Source organism: Xenopus laevis, chromosome 2S (assembly GCF_017654675.1).
Source record: "Xenopus laevis strain J_2021 chromosome 2S, Xenopus_laevis_v10.1, whole genome shotgun sequence".
NCBI lineage: Eukaryota > Metazoa > Chordata > Amphibia > Anura > Pipidae > Xenopus > Xenopus laevis.
In genome coordinates this window covers 140961801-140986128 of record NC_054374.1, presented here as the reverse complement: position 1 = coordinate 140986128, position 24328 = coordinate 140961801, and the positions used below count along the sequence as shown (strand labels likewise).

Sequence of the window (24328 nt, the reverse complement as noted above, 5' to 3'; positions counted from 1 at the left end):
TTGCACTCTGTGTTGATCTAAATTGTTTCAAGATATAGGATCCTACTGCCTGAGAAAAATAACTTTCACCAAGTTTATAGTTGAAATCAGAAGGCCAAGAATGATCCCGAGTTACTTTGCAGATGTGCAAAAGGACAATAAGAAATTGTATTTATTTATTTTTACCAAAATTGTGTCAATTTGAGCTCCAAGGTATGCCATTTTCTGGCATGGTATCCTCTGACTTTTAGCTATCCTTATGATCCAGCCAAACTTAAACCTCCTTTTTATGAGACTGGATGATGATGTGGCTGGAATCATCCAGGTAATGGTAGATCTCTATGTTCTCCTGCCTTTTAGCTTGGCTATTATTACAACAAGAACTTGGGTAAAAGTCCTGGGAGAAGTAGCAAGGTCAATGGGAAGACGGCAAAATTGGTAATGTTGGTCTGTATGGTCACAAGAAATAAAGACTGGACTACTAGGTAAATGCACATTGTTTTGTTTATTGTTGCATTTGTCTTTGTCTTAAAACCGTACAATATATGATGTCATGTACTAATGTAACTTTTGTACATTTCAATAAACAAAATTGTTTTTAAAAAAGCATATGGGATTTGTTTCATGCATGCACTCATTCTTCACTTTTCATTTAAAAAGTTTACATGCCACTTTATACTACGGTAACAAACTAGTGATAATGAAGGGGATGAGCCCCCCCATGGTTACTATGTGGAAGGAGTTGACTAATAAAACACTCCCGCTTATTAAATTGACTTACATTGCTAGAGGCTCACCTGAAAAAATTGTAAAAATCTGGTCATCCTGGCTGGATGCTAAGCCTGAAGAGTCTCCCTTATTCCCCATAATTAAGCACTCTACAGACCTGTTCCATTGATGGGTATGTGTTATCTAATGTATAACTAAATATATGTATAACAGATAATGAAAACTTATTCACGTAAATAGGAACAAATGCACAATTGTTTTTCTTTGTTCATTGGTTTATTGTTAAAAAAAAAACGTAAATAACCTACTTTAAAAAAAAAAAAAGTTTACATGCCACGACCTGGATCAGTATTTAAGGGCTATAATTTTAATTTGTTGGGGGGGGGGGGGGAGTTGGAACAGGGATGTTTGCTATAACTAGGACTAGTTGCCTTTAAATTGTTGCTTATTTAGCTTCTATGTACTAAATAGTGATGCACCGAATTAGTTTTGGTTTGGGATTCAGCCTTTTTCAGCAGGATTTGGATTTGGCCGAATCCTTCAGCCTGTCTGAACCAAATCCTAATTTGCATATGCAAATTAGGATTTTGATTTAGTTCGGTATTCGGCTGAATCTTTTGCGAAAAGATTCAGGGGCTGAATCCAAAATAGTGGATTCGGTGCATCCCTAGTACTAAAGCATCAGCAAGAGACCAACAAACCTGCTTTTAAGTCAATCTATACCTGATATGACCCTGCAACCAGTTGGCAGTTTGAATTTATGAATGGACACGGGTACAAAGCAGATTATAAAAGCAGGAGGTGAAAACCCCTGCTAACATGTTAGGCCTGAGATAGGATGGGGCAATAGTTCTATGCAGACTGACTAGCAGCAGAGTAAAGCTGTCAATACACTGCCTCTTGGCTTTTGTACAGAGCCCTCCCAACTGCCGACCTGACTGATATCTGTCAGATTGCTTTGGCACATTAATGCAATGGTCTCCCTAGGCCCCCATTATTATGTAATTGTTGGCCTGGGGCCCAATACAATTAATCCCAGCTTGTTGACAGCTAAATCCATTAAAAATGCACTTGTTTGGCCGCCTCACCCAACGTCTGGATTGTTGTGTTTGACTTAAACTTCCGTCACTACTAGTCTACGGATGTGGCTGGTAATGGGATAGGTTTCTTCCGTATCATTTTCCTGTTCCCAGTAAGTCTGTCAGAGCCTTGTACTCTTTTTGTAGTCTATCTTGAGTTTCCTCAATAGACTGGAGCTTCCTTTGGATTGCTACCAATGAGATAATATATATATATTAGACATGAAAGCACTAAGTGAAAATATTTTACTTTTAAATCTGAGTCTGATACTATTTCATGGCAGCATATGCTTTACTGGAGGAGTATTTTCATTCTTTAGTCATGTAGAGAGCCATGAGGAAACATGACCCTTTATTCCCTATTCAGCATGCATGGCTGCCCCCATGGCTACACCTTAATGACATGAACTATAGTAGTGCTTCTACTAGCTTTTACTAGCACTGGGTAGCATTATGATACATATAAAGTGCTCTCCTTTAATTATACGCATTCAAATATATTTTTTAACTTCAAACTATAAACACAACACCCCCATCACACACTGGTGTGGCTCAAAGATTGTAGGGCAAGATTTAGGGTGGATGATGCTGAGCTGAAATAAAAGGATATTTACCTTGCTTTTCTTGTAAAAGAACACTTTCTAGGCATCCGCTTCCCCACAGATACATAAATGCTGCCTCGTAATCTGTAAAAAGATCATCTTAACATTTGCCTTTGTAGAAACAACCTGTCTCGGTCAGTGGTCCCCAACCTTTTTTGCCCCAGGGACTGGTGTGAAGCCCTAATTTTTTTCAAGGACCAGGGAGGAGGCGTTAACTCTGTGTGGCGCTTAAATTTTCATTTGCTGCGCGTCAAATTTTGGGCGTACCGGATCAAGTTGACTGGAGTTCAATAAAGCAGAATGTAAAGCACCCACTTACTCTATCAGACTCCTGAACATTATAATAAAGCGTTACTGCTTCACCCCTTATATCCAGACATGTAGAAAGTCTTGAGAGCCCAGTATCTTTCCCTTTCTTTTTGGAAGAAAAACGAAATTTCCTGCCAAGTCTGCACAACAGCTTCCTCCTTGGTCCTGACTCCAACCTATTTGAGCTGCTAAGCCCTGACCGTATCTTAACTGATATGTTAAATGATACTCACAGTCAGTTATTTTGTTCACTTAAGGTTTTCCCACCCAAATTAAGCCAGGAGTTCCATGGCTTTTAAAATTTCTACAGACAAAATAGCTAAATCTAGCTAAATAGGTCAATTAATACAGAGCATTTCCAGAGTTGGAATTGCAGGGGGGTTGCATCTTATCAGTAAAGCTGGCCATAGACACAAAGATCCGATCATACGAATCGTGGATTCGTACGATTTTCGGACCATGTGTGGAGAGTCCCTACATTTTTGTCCGTCGGAGATCGGTCGTTTGGTCGATCGGACAGGTTAGAAAATTTCTGTCGGCTGCCGATAATATCTCTGCGTGTATTGCCGATCTTACGATTTTCAGAGGGAGACTGTCACTAGTGTTGTCAGACATAAGTATCGTACGATTGCTGTCAGGGGCAGAACATTGGGTGATCTGTTCTTATTTGATCGGAATGGTAAAGACTTTGATCTGAATGGTTAGTGGAGGGTCGGGAGATGGGAAAGTCCGATCGCACGTTGATTCGTACGATCGGATCTTTGCGTCTATGGCCAGCTTAAGGATGAAGACACAGAGCTATTAGTAGCAGCTACTTCTTGTGGCTACAAAATACCAAAAAAATACCCTGCCATAGACAATACTGAGAATTACTTTTACTAAAACACACATAGGGGGTGATTTATCAAGATTCAAATATGAATTTTTGCCATAATTCAAATTTTTTTGCACAAAAACAACAAATTTGAATTATATTTTAAAAAACACTGTCTGGTTATCAAGCAAATTGTTTTGGAAAAACGCGAATGTAGAAAAATCTGCATCTAAAAGCTGGCGAGTTCATGTAGAAATCAAAAAATTCAAGCCATGTTTTTTAATTCAATATTTTCAAGTTTGTAGACTGACCAATTTAAAGGGATAGGGTCATGGGAAAAAAAAAAATTTTCAAAATGAATCAGTTAATAGTGCTGCTCCAGCAGAATTCTGCACTGAAATCCATTTCTCAATAGAGCAAACAGATTTTTTTTATATTCAATTTTGAAATCTGACATGGGGCTAGACATATTGTCAATTTCCCAGCTGCCCCAAGTCATGAGACTTGTGCTTTGATATACTTCAATCACTCTTTACTGCTGTACTGCAAGTTAGAGTATCACCCCCTCCCTTCCCCCCCCCAGCAGCCAAACAACAGAACAATGGGAAGGTAACCAGATAACAGCTCCCTAACACAAGATAACAGCTGCCTGGTAGATCTAAGAACAACACTCAGTAGTAAAAACCCATGTCCCACTGAGACACATTCAGTTACATTGAGAAGGAAAAACAGCAGCCTGCCAGAAAGCATTTCTCTCCTAAAGTGCAGGCACAAGTCACATGACCAGGGGCAGCTGGGAAATTGACAAAATGTCTACCCCATGTCAGATTTCAAAATTGAATCTAAAAAAATCTGTTTGAATTCTGCTGGAGTAGCACTATTAACTTATTCGTTTTGAAAAAAATATGTTTTCCGATGACAGGATCCCTTTAAGTTCTTAAGCCTATAAACTCAAGGTATTCGAGTTTTAAACCTAGAAACTCAAGCAATTCAAGGTATATAAGTGTTTTTCACAATTGTATTCAATAGAGTTATTAACATTCACATTTTTTCATAAATAAACAAACATTCAAGCTTTTTTGAATTGTGAGGTTAATTCAAAGTAGAAAAAACTCATCAACCTCACATTGATTTTTGATAAATAACCCCATACTGTAGTGTCTTAGCAAAGCAAATTATCACTATTGTCATTACCATTATATTTTGTAGCCGTGACAAGAAGCTGCTACTAGGAACTCTGTGTGTCTTCACCCTAAGGCTTTTCAGACAATAGAGAGACAATATTCAGAGAATAGAGCGGTAAGAAGCCCTCAAAAAGTATATATATTAGATATACAAATATATATATATATATATATATATTCATTATGAAGTTAGCAGTATAAAATATATACCTTGATTTTCAGCTTCCCCACTGAGGATTTTCTGTCTGACTGATTTTACAGAGTTCTCAATGTTCTCCAACAAGAATTTTCTGCAGTGGTTGGTTTGGCATTTAGTCCAGAAGCCTTTGGCAACTCCTAAAAAGTGTATAGAGCTAAAATCAAAAATGCTACACCTATATATCTAAATATTTACTTTTCTTTATGTTAAAGGGGTAGTTCACCTTTGAATGAACTTTTAATATGATGTAGTGATATTCTGAGATAATTTGCAATAGGTTTTTATTATTTGTTGTTTTTGAGTTATTTACAGTAGCTTTTTATACAGCAGAAATTTCAGTAAACCGGTTGCTAGGATCCAAATTAGCCTAGCAACCATGCAATGATTTGAATAAGAGACTGGAGTATGAATAAGAGAGGCCTGAATAGAAGCATGGGTAATAAATAGGGATGCACCAAATCCACTATTTGGGATTCGGCCGAATCCCTAACCAAATCCTAATTTGCATATGCAAATTATGGGCAGGAAAGGAAAAAGTGTAAAAAAATTCTTCTTTTGTGACGAAAAGTCATGTGATTTCCCTACCAGCCCCTAATTTACATCTGAATCCGAATCCTGCTGAAAAAGGCCGAATCCCAAACCGTATCCTGGATTCGGTGCATCCCTAGTAATAAAAATAGCAATAATGCTAAATTTGTAGCATTACAGAACATTTGTTATTAGATGAGGTCAGCTGAAAGCAGGAAAGAAGAAGAAGGCAAATAATTCAAAAACTATAAAAAAAGAAAAAATGAAGGCCAAAAAGTTACTTAGAATTAGCAATTCTATAACTTAAAGGAAAACTACACCCCCAATATTATTACTTAACCAACAGATAGTTTATATCATATTAAGTGGCATATTAAAGAATATCACCAAACTGGTATATACTGTATATTTAAGTAAATTTTACATCTCTTGCTTTGAACCGCCATTTTGTGATGGTCTGTGTGCTGCCTCAGAGATCACCTGACCAGAAATACTACAACTCTAACTGTAACAGGAAGAAGTGTGGAAACAAAAGACACAACTCTGTCTATTAATTGGCTCATGTGACCTAACCTGTATGGTTTGTTTGTGTGCACTGTGAATCATACGATCCCAGGGGGCGGCACTTATTTTTTAAAATAGCAATTTCCTATTTACAATTACCCAATGGCACATACTACTAGAAAAGTTTATTATTATGAAAATGGTTTATTTACATGAAGCAGGGTTTTACATATGAGATATTTTATGCAATATCTTTTTATACAGACTTACATTGTTTGGGGGGGGGTATAGTTTTCCTTTCATTAAAGTCAACTTAAATGTTAGCCACCCCTTTAATTATTGTTTGCTGTCACCCTTGGTTGAATTAGTACACAACATCCAAATTGAATGTTTATTTTACATAGAAAGAAAATGAATACCCACCTTCTTTTAGGTCGCCTTTTAACATCTGATCTCTAATATTTGTGTATTCACTGAAAAATGCAACCTGGAAAATTAAAAGAACCGTTCCCAGTTTCTCAAGACAGCATTACAGAAACCATAATTATATACCCTTGTATTAAAGGGGTTGTTCACCTTTAAATTGACTTTTAGTATAATGTAGATGGGGATATTCTGAGAGAATTTGTCTTTATGTTGTGTGTGCTTTTTTTAATGTAAGCAATAGATTTTTGGGTTCGTAACCCATGTTTTAAAGCTGAAAAGAGGCAGAAGAAAAAAAGCAAATAAATAAAAAATAATTAAAAATAAAAGGTGAAGACCATTTGAAAATTAAAGGGGAACAACCCTTTTAAGAAACTGGGGTGCTTTATGTGTTATTTATTTAAACATGTTTAAACGTACATATGTAAACAATAATTTACAAAAAGTGGTGATATTGATACAAAATAAAAGTGGAGATAAAATTGTCAGATTTCCCGCCATATTCACAAACCTCTTGTGATAACTTGCCTGGAGTTAAACCAGGTATTCCTGTGCTGTCTGCATTACCGCTGCTCTATGTGAGCAGACAGCTAAAACCATGGTTAACTCCTATGGCTATACCTTGTGACTGCAAGTAGGCATGGCTTGTTTCAGCTGTTGCTGGCTACTGGTGATCTGTGTAAGTCATTAAGCTGCCTATAAAACCCACTACTCTGCATTGACTCATTGCCCAACGTAGGTCTATTTCCTAATAATTCCAGGGTGTGATATCTGTCTGATTATCTGTTTCTGACCTTTGTCTGTTTTGACCTTTTGCTGTATCACGGAACCAACCCTTGCCTGTTTGACCACTCTTCTGGATCCTAACTTTGTGCCATTTTAGCTACTTGTTTTGACCCTGTCCTGTTTATCCTGACTACGCTCCTGATTCTGTACTGTACTGTCTTGTACGGTTCCTGCCTGTTCCATGTCGGCACTCTCTGTTCCCCGTTCTTCCTGTATATACGTTATGGTTCCCTTGCAGGTTCGGACTGGGGGGCCCTTGGCCCACAGGGGCTGCTGTCCCAGGGTCCCCCTCCAGCCTCCCTTGTTGAGCTGGCATGTTGGCACTCTGACGCAATGTGCCGCATGTGTGCGCATGTACACGCTCAATGTTTTTGCCGTGACCACCTGACAAGGTTACAGCACAAAGAAGTTTCTGGATCCGGATCTGGCACGGCCCAGTCCGACCCTGTTCCCTTGCCTGCCCAGAGCTTCCCCCTTGGTCCTCTCACATTAAGTTCTGGCGGCATCTGAGTAGCGGAGAGCTCCTCCCGCAGCCAAAGGCAGCTGCTATAGGCAGAAGTGTGAGCTGAGACCGGGACCTTGGAGTTTGCTCTTGGTTTTGGGATACCATACCATCTCCACGTCTGTGAACTTGTCTTTTAAACAGAACAGATTTTGTCTTTTCAAACAATGCTTTACCAATATTTTTCTGAATTTGCCTTTAGTTCTTCCTAAACCTGTCAGTCTGTTATTAGGTGACTCTCTCTCATGGTCAGCCTGGACATTGGGGGCCCACCGGGTTACAAACCTCTGGGGCCCCCTGTGCATGTGCCACGTGGCGCTGACAGTTGTTGTTTTAGTGGGCCAGGCAGATCGTGAGAGGGGGTCTGGGGCCAAAACTGACCCTGCTCTCACTGTACCTGTGCCTTGTACTAATGGTTGTGCCCTTCAGAGAAGAGATTCCCTGCCACTTTTAAAGGCAAAACATTCCCTTTACCTCATGCCCATTCCCATTATTTATTTAACCAATGAACATGTGCAGTAACTCAAGATCCCAGTTTAGCTGCCAGTGTGCATGTACCTACTCACTGGTCAGCAAGATGGATGCTGGGAACAGAAGTGACACAGTTAAACGTCGGGCCAACACTGCTGGGCAGCTCTTCAGGTCTGGGCATGATGGGGGGTACAAAAACTATAATTTGCCAGGGTTGCTTTACTTCACCTTCAAATAAAGATCTATGCTATATATTTACTTAAAATGCTGCTAACACTGTCTCATTCATTTAGCAAAAAATAATATAAATAGAGGTAAAAGCATGTTTTTGTCCCCTCTTTTACAATGCCAATAAACTTATACTTTTATATATATATAAATAATATATACTGTTTTTCTTGTTTATACACAAAAAACAGGATTTGTAGCTTGACAACAATTAGTCCCCCATACTGCACCGACAAGTGGGGTGAACAATGCAAAGTTGACACAGGAGGAAAAGTTACACCAAGCTTTTCTCCATTCAAAAAATATTGGGAGAAAATAAATGTTGTCAAAAATTTTGTTTTTTTCTCTGCTTATAGACACAAGTGGGACTCATTTATAAACTTCGTGCAGGGCAGATGTCTATAGGAGCTTTTTAAATATGTCACAATTTGCAAATTGCGAATATTTATGCGCACACTCTGCGACCCAATTACGCCACAACTTTGGTGGCGGATAAAATATTTGCAAAACAGTTTTGCAAACTGCGAATTTAAGTTACTGTCAACGTTATTTTCGCGCACAACAACCTCGCACATTGGGTGCGCTCGCGCAAACTCCTGTCTCATTTGCGCGCCATTTGCGAAAATTTATTCACACTGCGAATTTGCAAAAACCGGAAAGACGGGCAGAGCAGTGCAATATATTAGTGTTCAGGAAAAAACATGCGCAATACAACCATTTGCGAAAAATATGCGCTGCGCGGACTTTATAAATGACCCCCAGTGTCTGTAAGCAATGTTCTTTCTAAGGTGTGGCCCATGCCCTTGCACATTTTAAAGCCAGGCACACAACAAATTGTTGTGCGCACAAAGAATTTTGTGTGAAAACACAAAATTTTGTATTAATTCTGACCTGAGCACACAGTTTTTAAAAACTGTGCACAAAAGTTTAAAATTTCATCACGAAATACATTTTTTTTTGCACACATAGCCGGGAAGAGATTGGAGGGAACGTTGTCTGTAAACTGTTATTTCTTACGCCAATAAATAAAAAATGTGGCAATTGAGCTGGTATTTTGCCAGATTTCTGTTTGTGACATGGTATTTACACCATTTTTTAAACCAGTTTTACACCAAAACAATGCTTCCTCCACTTTTGTGAATTTCACCCTAAGAGCTTGTAACAGATGTGTTCAAATAATCAAATATGGTAAACAAATACTCAAGGGATGGGTTAATAATATGGTATTTGTAGGTCAGCACTTGCTGGGGGTGAATAATGAGAAAAGCAAAGGGTGAAAGGTGGATTCTTGAAAGACCTTGATCAGAGAGGAGCAACATAAAATGATTAAAAAAAAACTCTTACTTTGGTAGAAGTATCAATGTCCGCAAATGGCCCATCTTGGTTTTGAGTACCCCCTAAAACTGGATAAGATCATTTAGAAATCGTTAAACTCAGTAGGAGGGCATATATATTTTTTACCAATATTTTGGGATTAAGAACAAGACAATGCTAACAGCACAGACTGTGTATATGTAAAGTGCCACTTTACAAGAGTACTACCTAAAGTGTATAGCTCTTTATTTATAATGGTTATTTAGACATAGACAATGGCATATCGAGATGGGTGGGATACCTCTCTTCTAGAGATGAAACTGAATCCAGGGATTGAGCTAAATCTCAGCACATTTTGCAAGATTTCGATATTCAGCCAAATGAATTAAACCTGCATCCTTACTGTGTGATTCTCAGGAGCTACATACATGAAAGGAAGGGTTTCCTCACTTACAGGGTATTTTGTATACTAAACTTACTGCACCGGCCTAGATGTTCAGTGTACATATATAGTAATACTAATAATCCAGGCCTCCAAATTTGTGCACAGGAGCTTGCCATGTTGAGTTTCAGACACTGCACATGCTCAGTGCTTTGGGGAGCTGAAAGAATAATAGATAAGACGTTTGGGGAATGTAATAAAAGCTGCAAAGAACAAAACTATTTGCACAAATAAGAATAAAAATGTGCATTTCGCATTGTAATACTCTTCCTTAAACTGTTATTGCTTTGCAAATGTTAATTGCCCATTTTTAAGGAGTGCTTGAAGGTTGACAAGAAGAACTGTTCATTCATGATGGATAATAGTTTGTATAAAGGAACTAATAATATAATATAAAATGTCAGTTTCATCCCCCAATTCCTTAATAGACAGAAACTGACCTAAGCTAAGTGAGTGAAGTAGGATAAACGGAGGTCCTATAAAGTAATATAAAACTGTGCTCATATAATGTCAAGGCGCTGCAGCCAGAGGTCAAAGATTAACATCAGTTGGGACATGGGCTAGAATTGTAGCTCTAGAACTATTTTTTTTTTTGACACTGCGAAGTTTTACTTTGTAAGAGGTCTTGGTAAATAAATTACCAACAAGGTATTGTCTCTTTTGGAGCCAACACAACTTATTCAGTAAGAAGTTTTTTTACATTCACTGCGCACTGGCGCAAACGATAACATTCGCAAACCGTCTTCCACTGTCGGAAGTGGTTACTAAATAGTTTTCGGGTTTTCAAAAGCTATATTAAATTCACACAAAGGAAAATTGGTCACACAAAGGCATAACTTTTCGCATTGCGAATATTTTTCCATTGCCGACTTTTATTACATTCCCCCCATAAAAAATCTAAAAACAGAGCTACAGGCAATAATGGTAAAAAAAAAGTTCTTATACTGTAGAACTACATTAAGGAATGTCTTGTCCCAAACAGAATTATCTGCAACTTTATGTTAGGAACTGAGGTAAAAAAAAACCTAAACATATACAGATCTGGAGTAAACTGATCAAACAAATACAAATTACTCACCTGATTCAGAAGTAGAAAGAGCACTACTCATATTTGGTCCACTAGGAGAACCTGGACACCCTGCCACTAACAGGCCATGGGAAGAGTTTGTACTCTGTGCCTCAACTGTGTCTTTTGTTCTGGGAGAACTTGTACTCTGTGCCACAGCTAAAATTAAAATAAATCTCAGATTAAACAGTTTATTTTCTGGAAAATGTTTACATACATGTGGTTTGGCAGTTTTTTTCCTGGTGTCCCGCCGGCCCAGTCTGACCCTGTCAATATGATCAGGCTCCTAAAACCTTTCCATTTTCATGGATATGATCTGTGTACTGAGACAGGCTCTCCAGCTCTGCATTGTGTGTTGAATGAACCCCTGGTAACTGTACCATTTTCCAACTTGATGTTCTCTTTTTGGATATGAGACCATGACCTGACTTGTCTACTGTTTTAGCTCATTATTCCTGGCTTAGCGGAGTACCTCCCCTGACTTCTGTCAATTATCTTTATTATCTTCCATTTTTCCTACTCTTTCCAGCATCCTCCATTGTCCATGGTTTTAACTGTTCTTTCCCATTATAAAATTTACATACAAAACCAACTCTAACACCAAAAAGTAAAAGCTGACCAATTGAAATTTGAAAATAATTGAAAGTAAAACTTCGAGCATTATATGTGGAACAGCAAAATAAAGTTAAACTGTAGCTCACTCAATGGGGAGGAGAGTGACCTGGGTGTATAAACCCCAGGTCTATCACTTTCAGTTTAGACTCAGTTTAGACAATATAATTAATGTAGGTGAAATCAGCTTTTTTTTGCACTCACCAGTAACGGCAGGTGGCTCGGGTGCCGTGGCCGAACCAATAGCTTGGGGTGAAGATCCAACCAGAAAAAATGAGCATCCACTCCTGGACTCAGCTGATGAAGTTAAAATTTAAGTTTACTCCGTAATACTAAAATTACACCTCCTGACGTGTAATTTTAGTATTATGGAATCAACTTAAATTTTAACTTCACCGGCTGGCTCCAGGAGTGTGTGCTTGTTTATTCTGGTTGGATTTTCCCATTATAAAGTCTTACTGTATATTGCAAACCACTATGTTCCTTTTCAACATTTTTCTCTAATCTCTGCCACTCCTTCCCAGTTTCCAATTCAGAACTCCACTCCCTTCATCTTTGTTATCCATTTCCCAGTGTTACAGCTCTCTAGTTACAGCCAGGGCCATATTTACCATATAGGCACTCAATAGCCCGTGACTATGGCAGCAGCTTCAGTGGGGGCAACCATCAGGTGCCTAAATGGCAAATTAAAATGTGAAGACAAAAAGATATCCCCTGTATCCACTGGTTATTCAAACTGCACATTACAATGCATGTTGCTTCCATATCATACAATATGATTTTATCTAAGGCCTTTAGCACACGTAGTACTTACTTAAGGACAAGTAATTAAGTAGTTTATGTTTTGGACTCAATAAGGATTCACTTGAGTCGCTTTCACTCGATGATCTGCACAAAATGAAAACTCAAGTAAATGTTATCAATGGCACCTGAATTATGGACAGTGTTAAATCTATTATCAACAGGCTAGCGCTCCTTTAATTTTACAGCAACTTATCAAAACTAACTAAGGGGAAAGTTGGACAAACCAGGATTACTTGTATTCTATATAGGCTGCAGTAAGTTGTATATTATGTGAAAAAAACAGATTCAATACATAATGTTTTATGGTTGAAGCTTATACAGGTATAGGATCCATTATCTGGAATGCTTGGGACCTGAGGCTTTCCGAATGGAGGAATCTTTCTGTAATTAAAATCTCCATAACTTAAGTCTACTAAAAATCAACCTTCGCCCACAAGCCGGGGAGGGGGCAAAGTGGTCAGCCAGGGTTGCCTGGGGGGGCCAGTTGTCTTAGTCCAGACCTAGGGAATAAGTTCCCTTTGTATTGTATGTCTGTAAACATTCTGTTAAATTTGCTTTCAAGTACTTTGCCTTTATCCATCTTTGTCCCTTGCTAGTGTTGGGATTCTACTGTATAGTTTGAAAATGCTGTATTTGAAAAGAAACTATCAGTTTCCTCATCTTTTTAAGAAGAAATCAATAATCTCACCGATCACATGACGTGTTATGTTCTGTTCCCTAATTTAAAAAGAAAAAAAGGAATTGTCTGTTTTCTGATGTAAAATGCATTTCTGTGCTTACATATAATAAATAGCAGAATATTCATTCCCACTCATTCCCAATTTTAAGATGTGCTTGAATAAAGGTTCAGATGCAAATATAGCTTTTTCAGTATGAAGTTTTTCTTATATACACTTCACATTTGTACAGACTATAAAATTTACAATCTTTCTTCCACTGGCAGATGTGGACACAAAACAATTTCTTTAAAGGGATGGTTCACCTTTAAGTTACCTTTTAGTAAGTTATAGAATGGCTAATTCTAAGTAACTTTATTATTTATTTTTCCTAGTTTGTTAAGTATTTGCCATTTTTTATGATTCTTTCCAGCTTTCAGTGACCCCATATAAAAAACAAATGCCCTGTAAGGCTACAAAAGTATTGCTATTGCTACTTTTTACAACTCCTCTTTCTATGCAGGTCTCTCCTATTCATATTCCAGTCTCTTATTCAAATCAGTGCATGGTTGCTAGGGTAATTTTGTCCCTAGCAACCAGATTGCTGAAATGGAAAACTGGAAAGCTGCTGAATAAAAAGGTAAATATCTCAAAAACCAAAGAAACTAAAACTGAAAACCGATTGCAAATTATCTCATAATTTCACTCTCTACATCATACTAAAAGTTAACTCAAAGGTAAACAACCCCTTTTAACTAAACCTCATCCCCTTAGGGTAAGGCCACACTAAGCGATAGCGCGGCGATTTGACTCGCGGCGACTTTTCGCCGCGACTTTTAATCCGCAATCGCTGGCGAAACTTTGGCGCTGGCGTCTATGGGGAATCGCGCAAAATCGCCAGCGTAAAAACACACGCGGCGATCTTTTTTCTATTGTCGCTTGAAATCGCCTAGCGAGGCGATTTCGAGCGACAATAGAAAAAAGATCGCCGCGTGTGTTTTTACGCAGCGATTCCCCATAGACGCCAGCGCCAAAGTTTCGCCAGCGATTGCCGTTTAAAAGTCGCGGCGAAAAGTCGCCGCGAGTCAAATCGCCGCGCTATCGCTTAGTGTGGCCTTACCCTAAAAGCCCTTATTGCTGCAAAGATGACTCTAAAATAGTCTATATTACCATAAGTATCCAGTAGCCACCTCCCTGTCCATCAGCTGATCCCAAAACCAAGGATATTAACATAAAGTTGGTCCTCCCCATGTTCCAGATGAATAGTTTTTGTAATGACATTCAGTATTCTACTTCCAGACACAGACTGTGGGGTATATTTATCAAAGAGTGAAGTTAATAGTGAAGTTCCGCCACTAGAGTGAAATTCCGCCACTCTCCATTCATTTCTATGGGGTTTTTATAGGCGTATTTATCAAAGGGTGAACTTTCACTTTCACCCATTGATAAATACGCCTTTCAAAATCCCATAGAAATGAATTGAGAGCTGCGGAATTTCACTCTAGTGGCGGAACTTCACTCTTTGATAAATTTACCCCTGTGTCCAGTTGGGGCCATATATCCAGGTCTGGACTGGGAGTCAAAATAGGCCCTGGCATTCCATGTATACAGATGCCCAAAAAGCCCCGGCCAGTCCAATATATAGTTACTGTCTATGGCATTTTACAGCAGTCTCTCTGGCATTTGCCCTCAGATTGCCAATCCGGGCCTGCATATATCATATTAGATTGAATACATATGCAAAAAGCATTTTTTTTTATTAAAAAAAAAAAAAAAACATTTTTACATTAAAAAATTAAATATCACAGATCACTGTTTACCCTGTAGGATTAAAGGAGAACTAAACCCCCCTCCTAAAGAGTGTCCCCATCTAATAACCTCCATTCACCCCTCCCTGCTTCCTCTCTGCATAGTCCACGATGTTGTAGAAAGTTGCACAGACCTTCCGATGCAGAGCAGCGCAGCTCACAGATGCCATCTTCAGTATCTTTGGATAAATCACTAAAGGATCACCGTTTTCACACATGTGCAGTTGGAGCTCTTTCCTATACACGTCTACTGCCGGAGCACTCAGTAAATACAGTAGCCGAATGGGAAGAAGAGGATCCGAAGGTACTGAAGATGACACACGTGAGCTTTGCTGTACTGGCCTGCATGGGAAGGTCTGTACGACAATTTTTTAAATAGTGGACTATGTAGGGAGGAAACGGGAGGTGGGTGAATGGGGCTATCTTTAGGAGGGGGTTTAGTTCTCCTATAGAATGACAGATAAAACAAAAGCTTAGCTAGACAAAGGAATAAACTTTACAGTTTTATGGAAACTGGGTAAATTTTTTATTATTATTATTATTATTATTAATAACATTTATTTATATAGCGCCAACATATTTTGCAGCACATTTATTAACATAAAACTACCCAGCACTAATTATAAGTGAAACAATGAAACAGTAATATTTAAAAAGGGAATGACAGTATGACGGTATCCCTCCATACCTCCACAGGCAGTAGTCCTTCTGATGATTGGTTTGGGGTGCAGACTTCGTTGGCATCCTGATTTTCACTAATGGGCATAGCTAAAAGGTACAAATAAACAATTTCTTGTTGAAACGTACCATTTGTGTGTTTTATTTGATCAAAACTACTAGAATATACAAGCAAAACAACATATTTGTAACTTATATTTTAATACAAAGCATAAAATAAGCATAACGTACTGGGAGTTTTTGTTATAAAACTCAGCACTCCCTTTATTTAAAGGGGTTATTCACCTTCAAACACTTTTTTCAGTTGGTTTCAGATTGTTCACCAGAATCAAGACTTTTTGCCAATTACTTTCAATTTTCTATTTGTGATTGTTTTTCTAATATTGATGTGTAAAGTGTCATTTTTCACCTTCCAAAGCAGCTCTGGGAGGGGGGTCAATTAAACGTAGCAAATTCACTGAGCTGCCACACTGAAACACTAGAGACACGAACATTAAACTTTAAACTTCAAGTTTGAGAAACGGTAAAAGAAAATAATTAAAAAAAATTGGATTATGTGATTATAATGGAGTCTATGGGAGACTGCCTTTCTGTAATTCGGAGCTTTCTGGATTGCGGGTTTCTGGATTACGGATCCCATACCTGTATATTAGTATTTAAAGGGATACTCAAACAAACACAAATTAATAGTGAGTGAGTGTTTTTCTTAGTGAGTTCTTTTTGTAGGTATCTCTGACTAAAGGTGGCTATACATGGTCAGATTAAAGCTGCCAATAACAGTTCTATAGACAGAATCAGCAGTTTATCTACTTATGTATGGGGGCTTCCAATGGGTTTCCCCAATCAATCTCTAGCAAAAATCGCCAGATATCAATCAGGGAGGTTTGATTTTCCAATGTGAACGAGGACCGCCTGGGCTAGTTGATGCGGTCCTCGTCCCTTTGGTGCCCATTTTCCTTTGTTATAACCCGGTATCGCCCTACTGTTGGTGGGCATATCGGGGGAGAAATCAGCTCTTTTGACGACCTTGTGAAACGAGCGAATCTTTTCGTGTGTTGCCACCTTAAATAGGGGACCTCAGAATAAGAACATGGTGGTACTGTTACCTAATTAAAATGCTCTAAATTGAGTGCTTCCAATGTTCATTCATTTATAATATCTCACCAAATATAATTTTCTTCCTTGCATTCGTTTTCCTTCTAAAACAGAAAATGCAGTGGTGTATTAGTACATGTTGGGGGGGGACCCATAATCCCAATCAGGCAAAATATTATTGTACAGGTTTGAGATTTGAAGTTTCTGTAATTTGAATCTTCAAGACTACTAGAAAACATTAAATAAACCCAGGCTGGTTCTGCTTCCAATTAATTATATCTTAGTTTGGATTAGGTACAAGGTACTGTTTTATTATTACAGAGAAAAAGGAAATCATTTTTAAAATGTATATTATATTATATTTATGCATTATTTGGATAAAATGGAGTCTATGTAATTCGTAGTTTTTCTGGATAATGGGTATCCAGGGACCTATCTATTCACCCCTGGGTTACCTTTAAGGGAGGGATCACCTTTGAATTAACTTCTAGTATGGTATAGTATGGCTGTTTTTTTCTTTTATATAGCTTTTGAACTATTTTTATTCTGCCGCTTTAGGCAAAAACCTGTTGCTCTGTGAGGCTACAACTTTGTTATTGTTGTTTTTTTAACTTACCTTTCTGTTCGGGTTCTTTTTTTTATTCATATTCCAGTCATTCAAATCAATGCCTGAATTCTAAGGTAATTGGGACCCTTGTAACAAGAATTTCAAACTGGAGAGCAGCTACATAAAAAGCTAAATAATTAACAAAACACAAATAATAAAACATAAAGACCAATTGCAAATTGTCTCAGAATATCACTCTCTACTTCATACTAAAAGTTAAAGATGAACAAGCCCTTTAAGAGGGCATTTGGCCGGGGACCACTAGGACAGGAGATCCACCATCAAACTTTTCATTGAATAACTTTTAAATGATAAATAACTAAGGGGGCCCAGGCTTCCGCCACAGCAACCCTTATCCCCTGCTTCCCCTGGGCATTATACAACTTGCATCTCCACAGAGGGCAATGCATTATTTTAATTTGTTGAAAAAAAATCAATAAAATAAAATAGTTTATTATTCCATGAAGAACACTTTGTTGCAATCCATACTTGCACCCACTGTAAGTTACAAGTGAGCTTAAAAACATTTTTTTGACATTACCCTTATAGATGTAAATACGCAGAGAAAGAAAGAATGCATTATTTTTGGAGGGTTTAAATGATTGTAAGATCAACTTAATTTATTCATGTATTCTGCAAACATTTTGAAGTCAGGAAGATAAATTGTAACTACATCAAGTAAAAGACTTTTTATGGAGAATATTTCATTACCTTGGAGTGGTGTCTTCAAGGTCCTTCTGCTTCTAGTAGAAAAATCAAAATGTCTAAATGAACTCTGTAGTCGATAAGGATTAAAGAACATTTACAAACGTAAATCTGTTTTAAACCCAGTGCCTTGTTTTACTCTTTGCCTTCGATACAAATTCTATTTTGCACTGTTAGAACTTTTCTGTCTCAAAAAACAAAATTACATGATTATTTACATACAGTATATTTAACACTTAATGAAAACTAAAGCTTTGTTTTAACTCAGCTCCAGGGTTTCAGTTAGTCACAGGAGGTACAAAAGCCCCATGTACTTTTCCTTTCCCCACTCTTTTTGGAACATGTTCTTGTCACCTTGTTGCCTCTTTACCTACACGCTGATGCATACAAGCAGGCCTTTCGAATAATTGTTTCTCAAGCCATTTGGTCTCATATTAAACTTTTGGTCAAGAACGTTGAACTTGCCCTGCAGGAATGGCATTTGATTGGGCAGGCTACTTTATCCTATGCATGCTAGCCAGTGCATAGGACTGGCAATCTCTAGTAGATACACAAACTGTATTGGATGGGCTGGCTCAGGGGATAATTTTTATTCTTGCACACACATTGTGAATAATCCTAATATATTTGTTCTATTTTATACGTATTTTATTTATAGTTTATAACTGGTAGGAAGGACAAAATACAATCCAATAATTATAATAAACTCTTTGGGGCAGATTCACTAAAGGGCAAAGAGGCCAGCTAGCGAAAATCCGCTATAAATCCAATCCGCAGGGACATTGCCAATTCACTAACAGGCACAGACGACAATTCGCTAGCGAAAGAGACTGTCGCTAGCGTTCGTTCGCACTCTATCGCCAGGCGACTTTTCGATGTGGCGAATGGTTCACTAAATTGCGGATTTCACTGAATGTTGCCTTTTTCACCACAGTTCCCTTCTCCACCTTAGACCAGGCGAACTGCGGAAACAAAGCTGCATCTTCCTCAATCTGATGTCAGTGACATCATATCCTGTACCCCAGAAAGTCATTAAAAGTGTAAAAAAACGCAGGCGACTTTTCTATTTTTAAAAAGGATTGCCTTAAAAAGTCCGAACAATTACTAGCGAATTTTCACTAGGCACCAATGAACGCTAGCGAATCTTTGCTATGAAATGCTCACATTGAAGAAGTATCACTAGCGAAAAGTTGCCAGCATTTGGCACCCAGGACGCAAGTTTGCATTGTAGTGAATTAGCATAGTGGTAATGAATTTGCACCTGGCGAAATGGTGCGATGTGTGCGAATCGGTCTCTGGCAACAATTCACCCTTTAGTGAATCTGCCCCTTTGTCTCACCTGCTTTTTCTGCCTCTGTTCTATGTTTGATGTGTCAGAATTCCTTGAGGATAGGCCAGGCTCAGAGATATCTGCACTGTCTTGTTCTTTCCCGCTTTCTGTAAACATAAGGTACCATGATAAAGAATAGCAAAAGGAATTATAACCAACCTTGCATCTTTTCTTTAAAGAGGTACTTGGTCAAAAAAGCTAATAGAGACAGGTGTTATTAAAGTGAATGATATTCTGAAGCCAGATGAATTCCCCAGTAGTAAGAACAGTTCTACAGAAACATTTAAAGAATATAGAAACAGGTTGTGTAGGGACATTCAGGATGGCAAAAAAAAAATAACTTCAAGTATCAATTAATTACAAAAGCAACCCTATCAGCAAAAAACGTGACCTATAGGTATTTTCTAATGTAGTTTTTTAGGGGCACATTTACTATGGGTTAAATATCGAGGGTTGATTAACCCTCGATATTCGACCATCGAAGTTAAATCCTTCGACTTCGAATATCGAAGTCGAAGGATTTACCGCAATTCGATCGAAGGAAAAATCGTTCGATCGAGCGATTAAATCCTTCGAATCCAACGATTCACAGGATTTTAAATCCATCGATCAAACAATTTTCCTTCGATTACAAATTGCCTAGAAAGCCTATGGGGTCCTTCCCCATAGGCTAACATTGGTGCGCGGTAGGTTTTAGGTGGCGAAGTAGGCGGTCAAAGTTTTTTTTAAAGAGACAGTACTTCGACTATTGAATGGTCGAATAGTCGAACGATTTTTAATTCGAAACGGTCGATTCGAAGTCGTAGTCGAAGGTCGAAGTAGCCAATTCGATGGTCGAAGTAGTCAAAAAAATACTTCGAAATTCAAAGCTTTTTTCCTTCTAATCCTTCACTCGAGCTAAGTAAATGTGCCCCTTAGTGTCAGTATCACTTTAATGCTACCAAAATAATGCTTGTGCTAAATGAAAACTATACCCCAAACAAAACTGCCCATATGTAAAACCCTGCTTCATCTAAATAAACTATTTTCATAATAATATCGTTTTCTAGAAGTATGTACCCCTGGGTAATCCTAAATAGAAAATTGTCATTTAAAGTACTAAGGGTCGTCCCCTGGTATTGTATGATTCACAGTGCACACAAACAAACCAAGGGCACACATAAATATTAGGTCAAATGAGCCAATTAATGAACCAAATTTTGTCTTTTGCTTCCACGCTTCTTCCTGTTACAGTTGTAGTATTTCTGTTCAGGTGATCTCTGAGGCAACACAGAAAAGATTATAAAATGGGGGCTTGTGTGAAAAAGATGTAAAAGGGCAATATTTACTTATATATATTTCAGTTTGGCAAGATTCTTTAATAGGTCACTTCATATGATATCATATATTAGTTGGTTAAGTATTCATGCTGGTGTTATAGTTGTCCTTTAACTGGTCTGCATACACTTTGGGCGCAGAGTACTTATGCCATCCATCATCCCCAGGAGCCCCTAACAACCATTTGAAATGTTCAGTGTGATATCTCACCATTAAAGTCTGCCATTTTTGCTTTTGTTCTCTTTCTGTAACAGAAAATGAATTTGAGATTAGTGAGTTCTGAGCAAGACAAAAAAAGTCCTGTCTGTTCTTCATTCTTTATTCACCAGCTAATGGGTAGTGAGTACCAGCCAAGGTCAAAGCTAAGGGCATCATTTTTTTTTATATCCTTTATTTTCAATTTTCTGTTTTCAAAAACATAAACATCAAATAAAGACAAAAGAAAAACATAGTATAAAAGGCATAGTTCTTATATCATAGACATCATACATGTATCTTAACATCCTATTGGGTAGAATTTCTATATTTGTATTCTTCTGACAGATATTATCCCTTTAGTCTCACATTCTTGACTTCACAGTCATTAACTATGCATAACTATACTATTGCAACAATCACAACAAGGGGGACGCAGTTCTATATCACTTCTTCTCTCACCTTCTCTCAAAAAAGGAGCGTTATTGAACCCATATTTATTACATGTCCTAAGTAGTTACTCAGGTCACACCGTATTGAGATTGGTGACAATGTTTTTCCTTCCCGCTATCATAAACATATTTTTGATTATCACTCTTAAATAACTAATATGTTATTATCAGGGGCGATCCGCCAATGAGGCGAGCTGAGGTGCTCACATCAGACGGCAGCGCCAGCTAGGTTTCCAGGGGCGGCAAAAAGCCGCTCCTGGTGCCTTTAAGAGCTCAATTTCCATTTTTTAAACCGGAAATTCGGCTTTACTCGGGTGAGAGAGCGCAATTGCGCTCTCCGCACTAGCGTTGCTGTCTCCCCACCCGGAAATGTAATCGGGCTGGGGGGGCGGCATTACTGGAGCCGCCTCAGGCGGCAATATACACAGGATCGGCGCTGGTTATTATATTCCGGCGACTCTTTAAACAGGGTCCAGACAGACCACGTATGAGCATAATTATCTTGAGTGTTGTTAGATAACGATTCTTCCATACGCATGATGGAATTGAGTTCTGTTACCCAGTCACCAATAGGTGGTGTATGGCTCTTTTCCCAATATCTAGGTATTACTGCCCTGGCTGCTGTCAATGCAAAAGCTAAATAGTGCTTTTTTTGTGATAGGGCAATTGACAGCAGTGCCAAAGCAGGATCTAAAGGAAGATCTGTGGCTATAACTTGCGAAATGTATTTTAATATTGCTGTCCAGTATCCTTGTATCATATGACCTTCCCACCAAACATGTATTATGTCCCCTCTCTGGACATTACAGCAGCTCCAGCACATATTTGACCAGGTAGTAAACATCGTATGCAAAATCGTCAGACAGCTATACCAACGCAAAAGGATTTTGTAATTGGTTTTTCTGGGCCTTACAAGCAGTTGCCATAGTATGTGTCACCTTAAACTAAAGTCTAAAATAGAATAATGTTAGAAATGCTGTATTTTGTATACTAAATATAAACATGAACTTACTGCACCAGCAGCCTTATAAGACAAATGATTTATGCTTTCAAAGTTGGCGCAGGGGGCTGTCATCTTGTAACTTTGTTAGACATTTCTGCATTATCAAGACTCACACATGCTCAGTGTGGTCTGGGCTTCAGTTGGGAGGTTAAGCTTAGGGATTGTCATAAATTATCAAAACAGCACAAGTAAAATAATATCTGCCATAGAAGCCAATACAGAAAAACTGATTAATAATCAGAATTTAAAGACTGCACTGAGTCTCTGGATACAAATCTCTACATGGAATCCAACAATGCTGCTCGAGTTCTGGGAAGTAAGGTGGGGGGCTCCCCCTGCCATTTGAAAGTATGATCGTTTACTTGAAAAGCAGTTAGGGGCCGTCTGACAATTCCTATCCACAGCAGTAAAAGAAGGGGGAATTTCACTGCATACAGTCAGGTTTATTATAAAAACAGTAGACATTTTTTAATTAAAGTATATTGGAGATAGATTTCTTTTTCATTAAAGAAAGTAAAAATGGGATTATATATTTTTGCTAGTGTTAAAAAATGCAGAAAAAGTAAAGTTTGGTTATGAACAGAAAGTTTTACAGATGATTTCAGCAAAGGCAATAACCCCAAACCCAAGCTGTGTGCCAAGGATTTAAAAACAAGTCATTAAACACTCAGCAGATATTTTTGTTTGTTTAAACCATGCTGTTAAAACAAAGGCCAGGCAGATACATCTAAATTAACTATATACAGCAGAATATTTTTACAGAGAAAATGTCTTTACCTTGCTGTACTGGCCTCAGTTTCCTTCTGTTTCTGAATTGAAAAAAACAAGGTTTATTAAATTATGTTGCAAATAAATTAGAGAGCATCAAGAACATATGTAAAAAATATGTGATTTGAAGGAGGGTAAAGGTTTTGCCAACCTTTATTTTATGTAATCCCCTATGAAGGTACAGAGTGTGAGACCTCGTCTTTATTTATTTTTTATTTCACAGTTTTCAATTTAACCACACATACAAAAAATGAAAGTAAAAGCTTAAGAAGAAAAGGAAAGGAGTAGAAGAGAGAGAGAGTGAGCCCAGCTGGTGCATTTAAACCCCATAAGGAGAGCGCTAAATAGACGAGGGCATCCGTGCAGACCTTGGGGTTTGACATTCCAACCACCTCATCTTTAAAAAGATGTTACATTTAGGGTCATATTTATAATTCTTTGTAAAATTAAATTCGCCAAAAAAAACTGTGTCAAATAAATGTACTTTTATGCCTTTCGAATGCTAGCTTTTACACTTATTTTACATTGCTTCTGGCAGAAGTCACTCTAAAAAAAAAAAACGCATAAAAAAATTTACACAGTTTTTTACATAGCGAAGCTTGGAGATGTGTGGTGTATTATCCAGTTGTTTTTTACACACCATAATAAATATGTCCCTTGGAGTACAGTGTAGGGCAAAAAGGGTTAATAGTTAACAAAAGTGAGAGGTAAATGTGGCAGGAGCTGCAGTGCTGGGTAGAGAAAGGGCACTGCATGGAAAGCTTGATGAAAGAGATAGTATACACCCAAAGGTTGAAAATGAGGTGAACTTGGGGGCCTTCTGTGGTTCTTAGCCAAGGTCAGACTGGGCCAGCGGGACACTGGGAAAAAACCCAGTGTCGGACTGGGATGCCAGGGGCCCACCAGAAAACCTTAGACTGTGGGCCCAACAGAATATCTTAGACCATGTGCCCAGGTTCCAAACTATTATTCCTCCTCCCCTTACTCAACCTCTTTATACTCCCAGTCTTTCTCTTAATCTACTTACTATACTACTTACTCTATTCTTCCATCATTACACATTTTTTTCCATAAAGAAATAGGGAATGACCATGAAAAAGGCTAAATGCTTAGAAGCAATAGGGCCCACTGACCACCGG

General features: G+C 38.2%; 1 protein-coding gene across 2 annotated transcripts in view; it reads right to left on the bottom strand.

Annotated features, from left to right (window-relative positions):
• Window positions 1-465: 465 nt before the first annotated feature.
• LOC108709920 (PHD finger protein 11) overlaps window positions 466-24328 on the bottom strand; it is a 38151-nt gene continuing 14288 nt past the window's right edge. The window contains exons 6-19 of one of the 2 annotated variants that reach the window (XM_041584481.1): window positions 23199-23230; window positions 20982-21016; window positions 19464-19561; window positions 18131-18159; window positions 16882-16916; window positions 15728-15807; window positions 13264-13292; window positions 12586-12659; window positions 11172-11318; window positions 9682-9740; window positions 6351-6414; window positions 4907-5032; window positions 2402-2473; window positions 466-1978 (exon numbers count right to left, since the gene is read on the bottom strand). In XM_041584481.1, the coding sequence (XP_041440415.1) occupies window positions 1884-1978; window positions 2402-2473; window positions 4907-5032; window positions 6351-6414; window positions 9682-9740; window positions 11172-11318; window positions 12586-12659; window positions 13264-13292; window positions 15728-15807; window positions 16882-16916; window positions 18131-18159; window positions 19464-19561; window positions 20982-21016; window positions 23199-23230 (975 nt within the window). In that variant the 3' untranslated portion in view covers window positions 466-1883. Of the gene's footprint in view, window positions 1979-2401; window positions 2474-4906; window positions 5033-6350; window positions 6415-9681; window positions 9741-11171; window positions 11319-12585; window positions 12660-13263; window positions 13293-15727; window positions 15808-16881; window positions 16917-18130; window positions 18163-19463; window positions 19562-20981; window positions 21017-23198; window positions 23231-24328 lie in introns of both variants that reach the window. The other variant, XM_018250190.2, reaches the window with a different exon arrangement.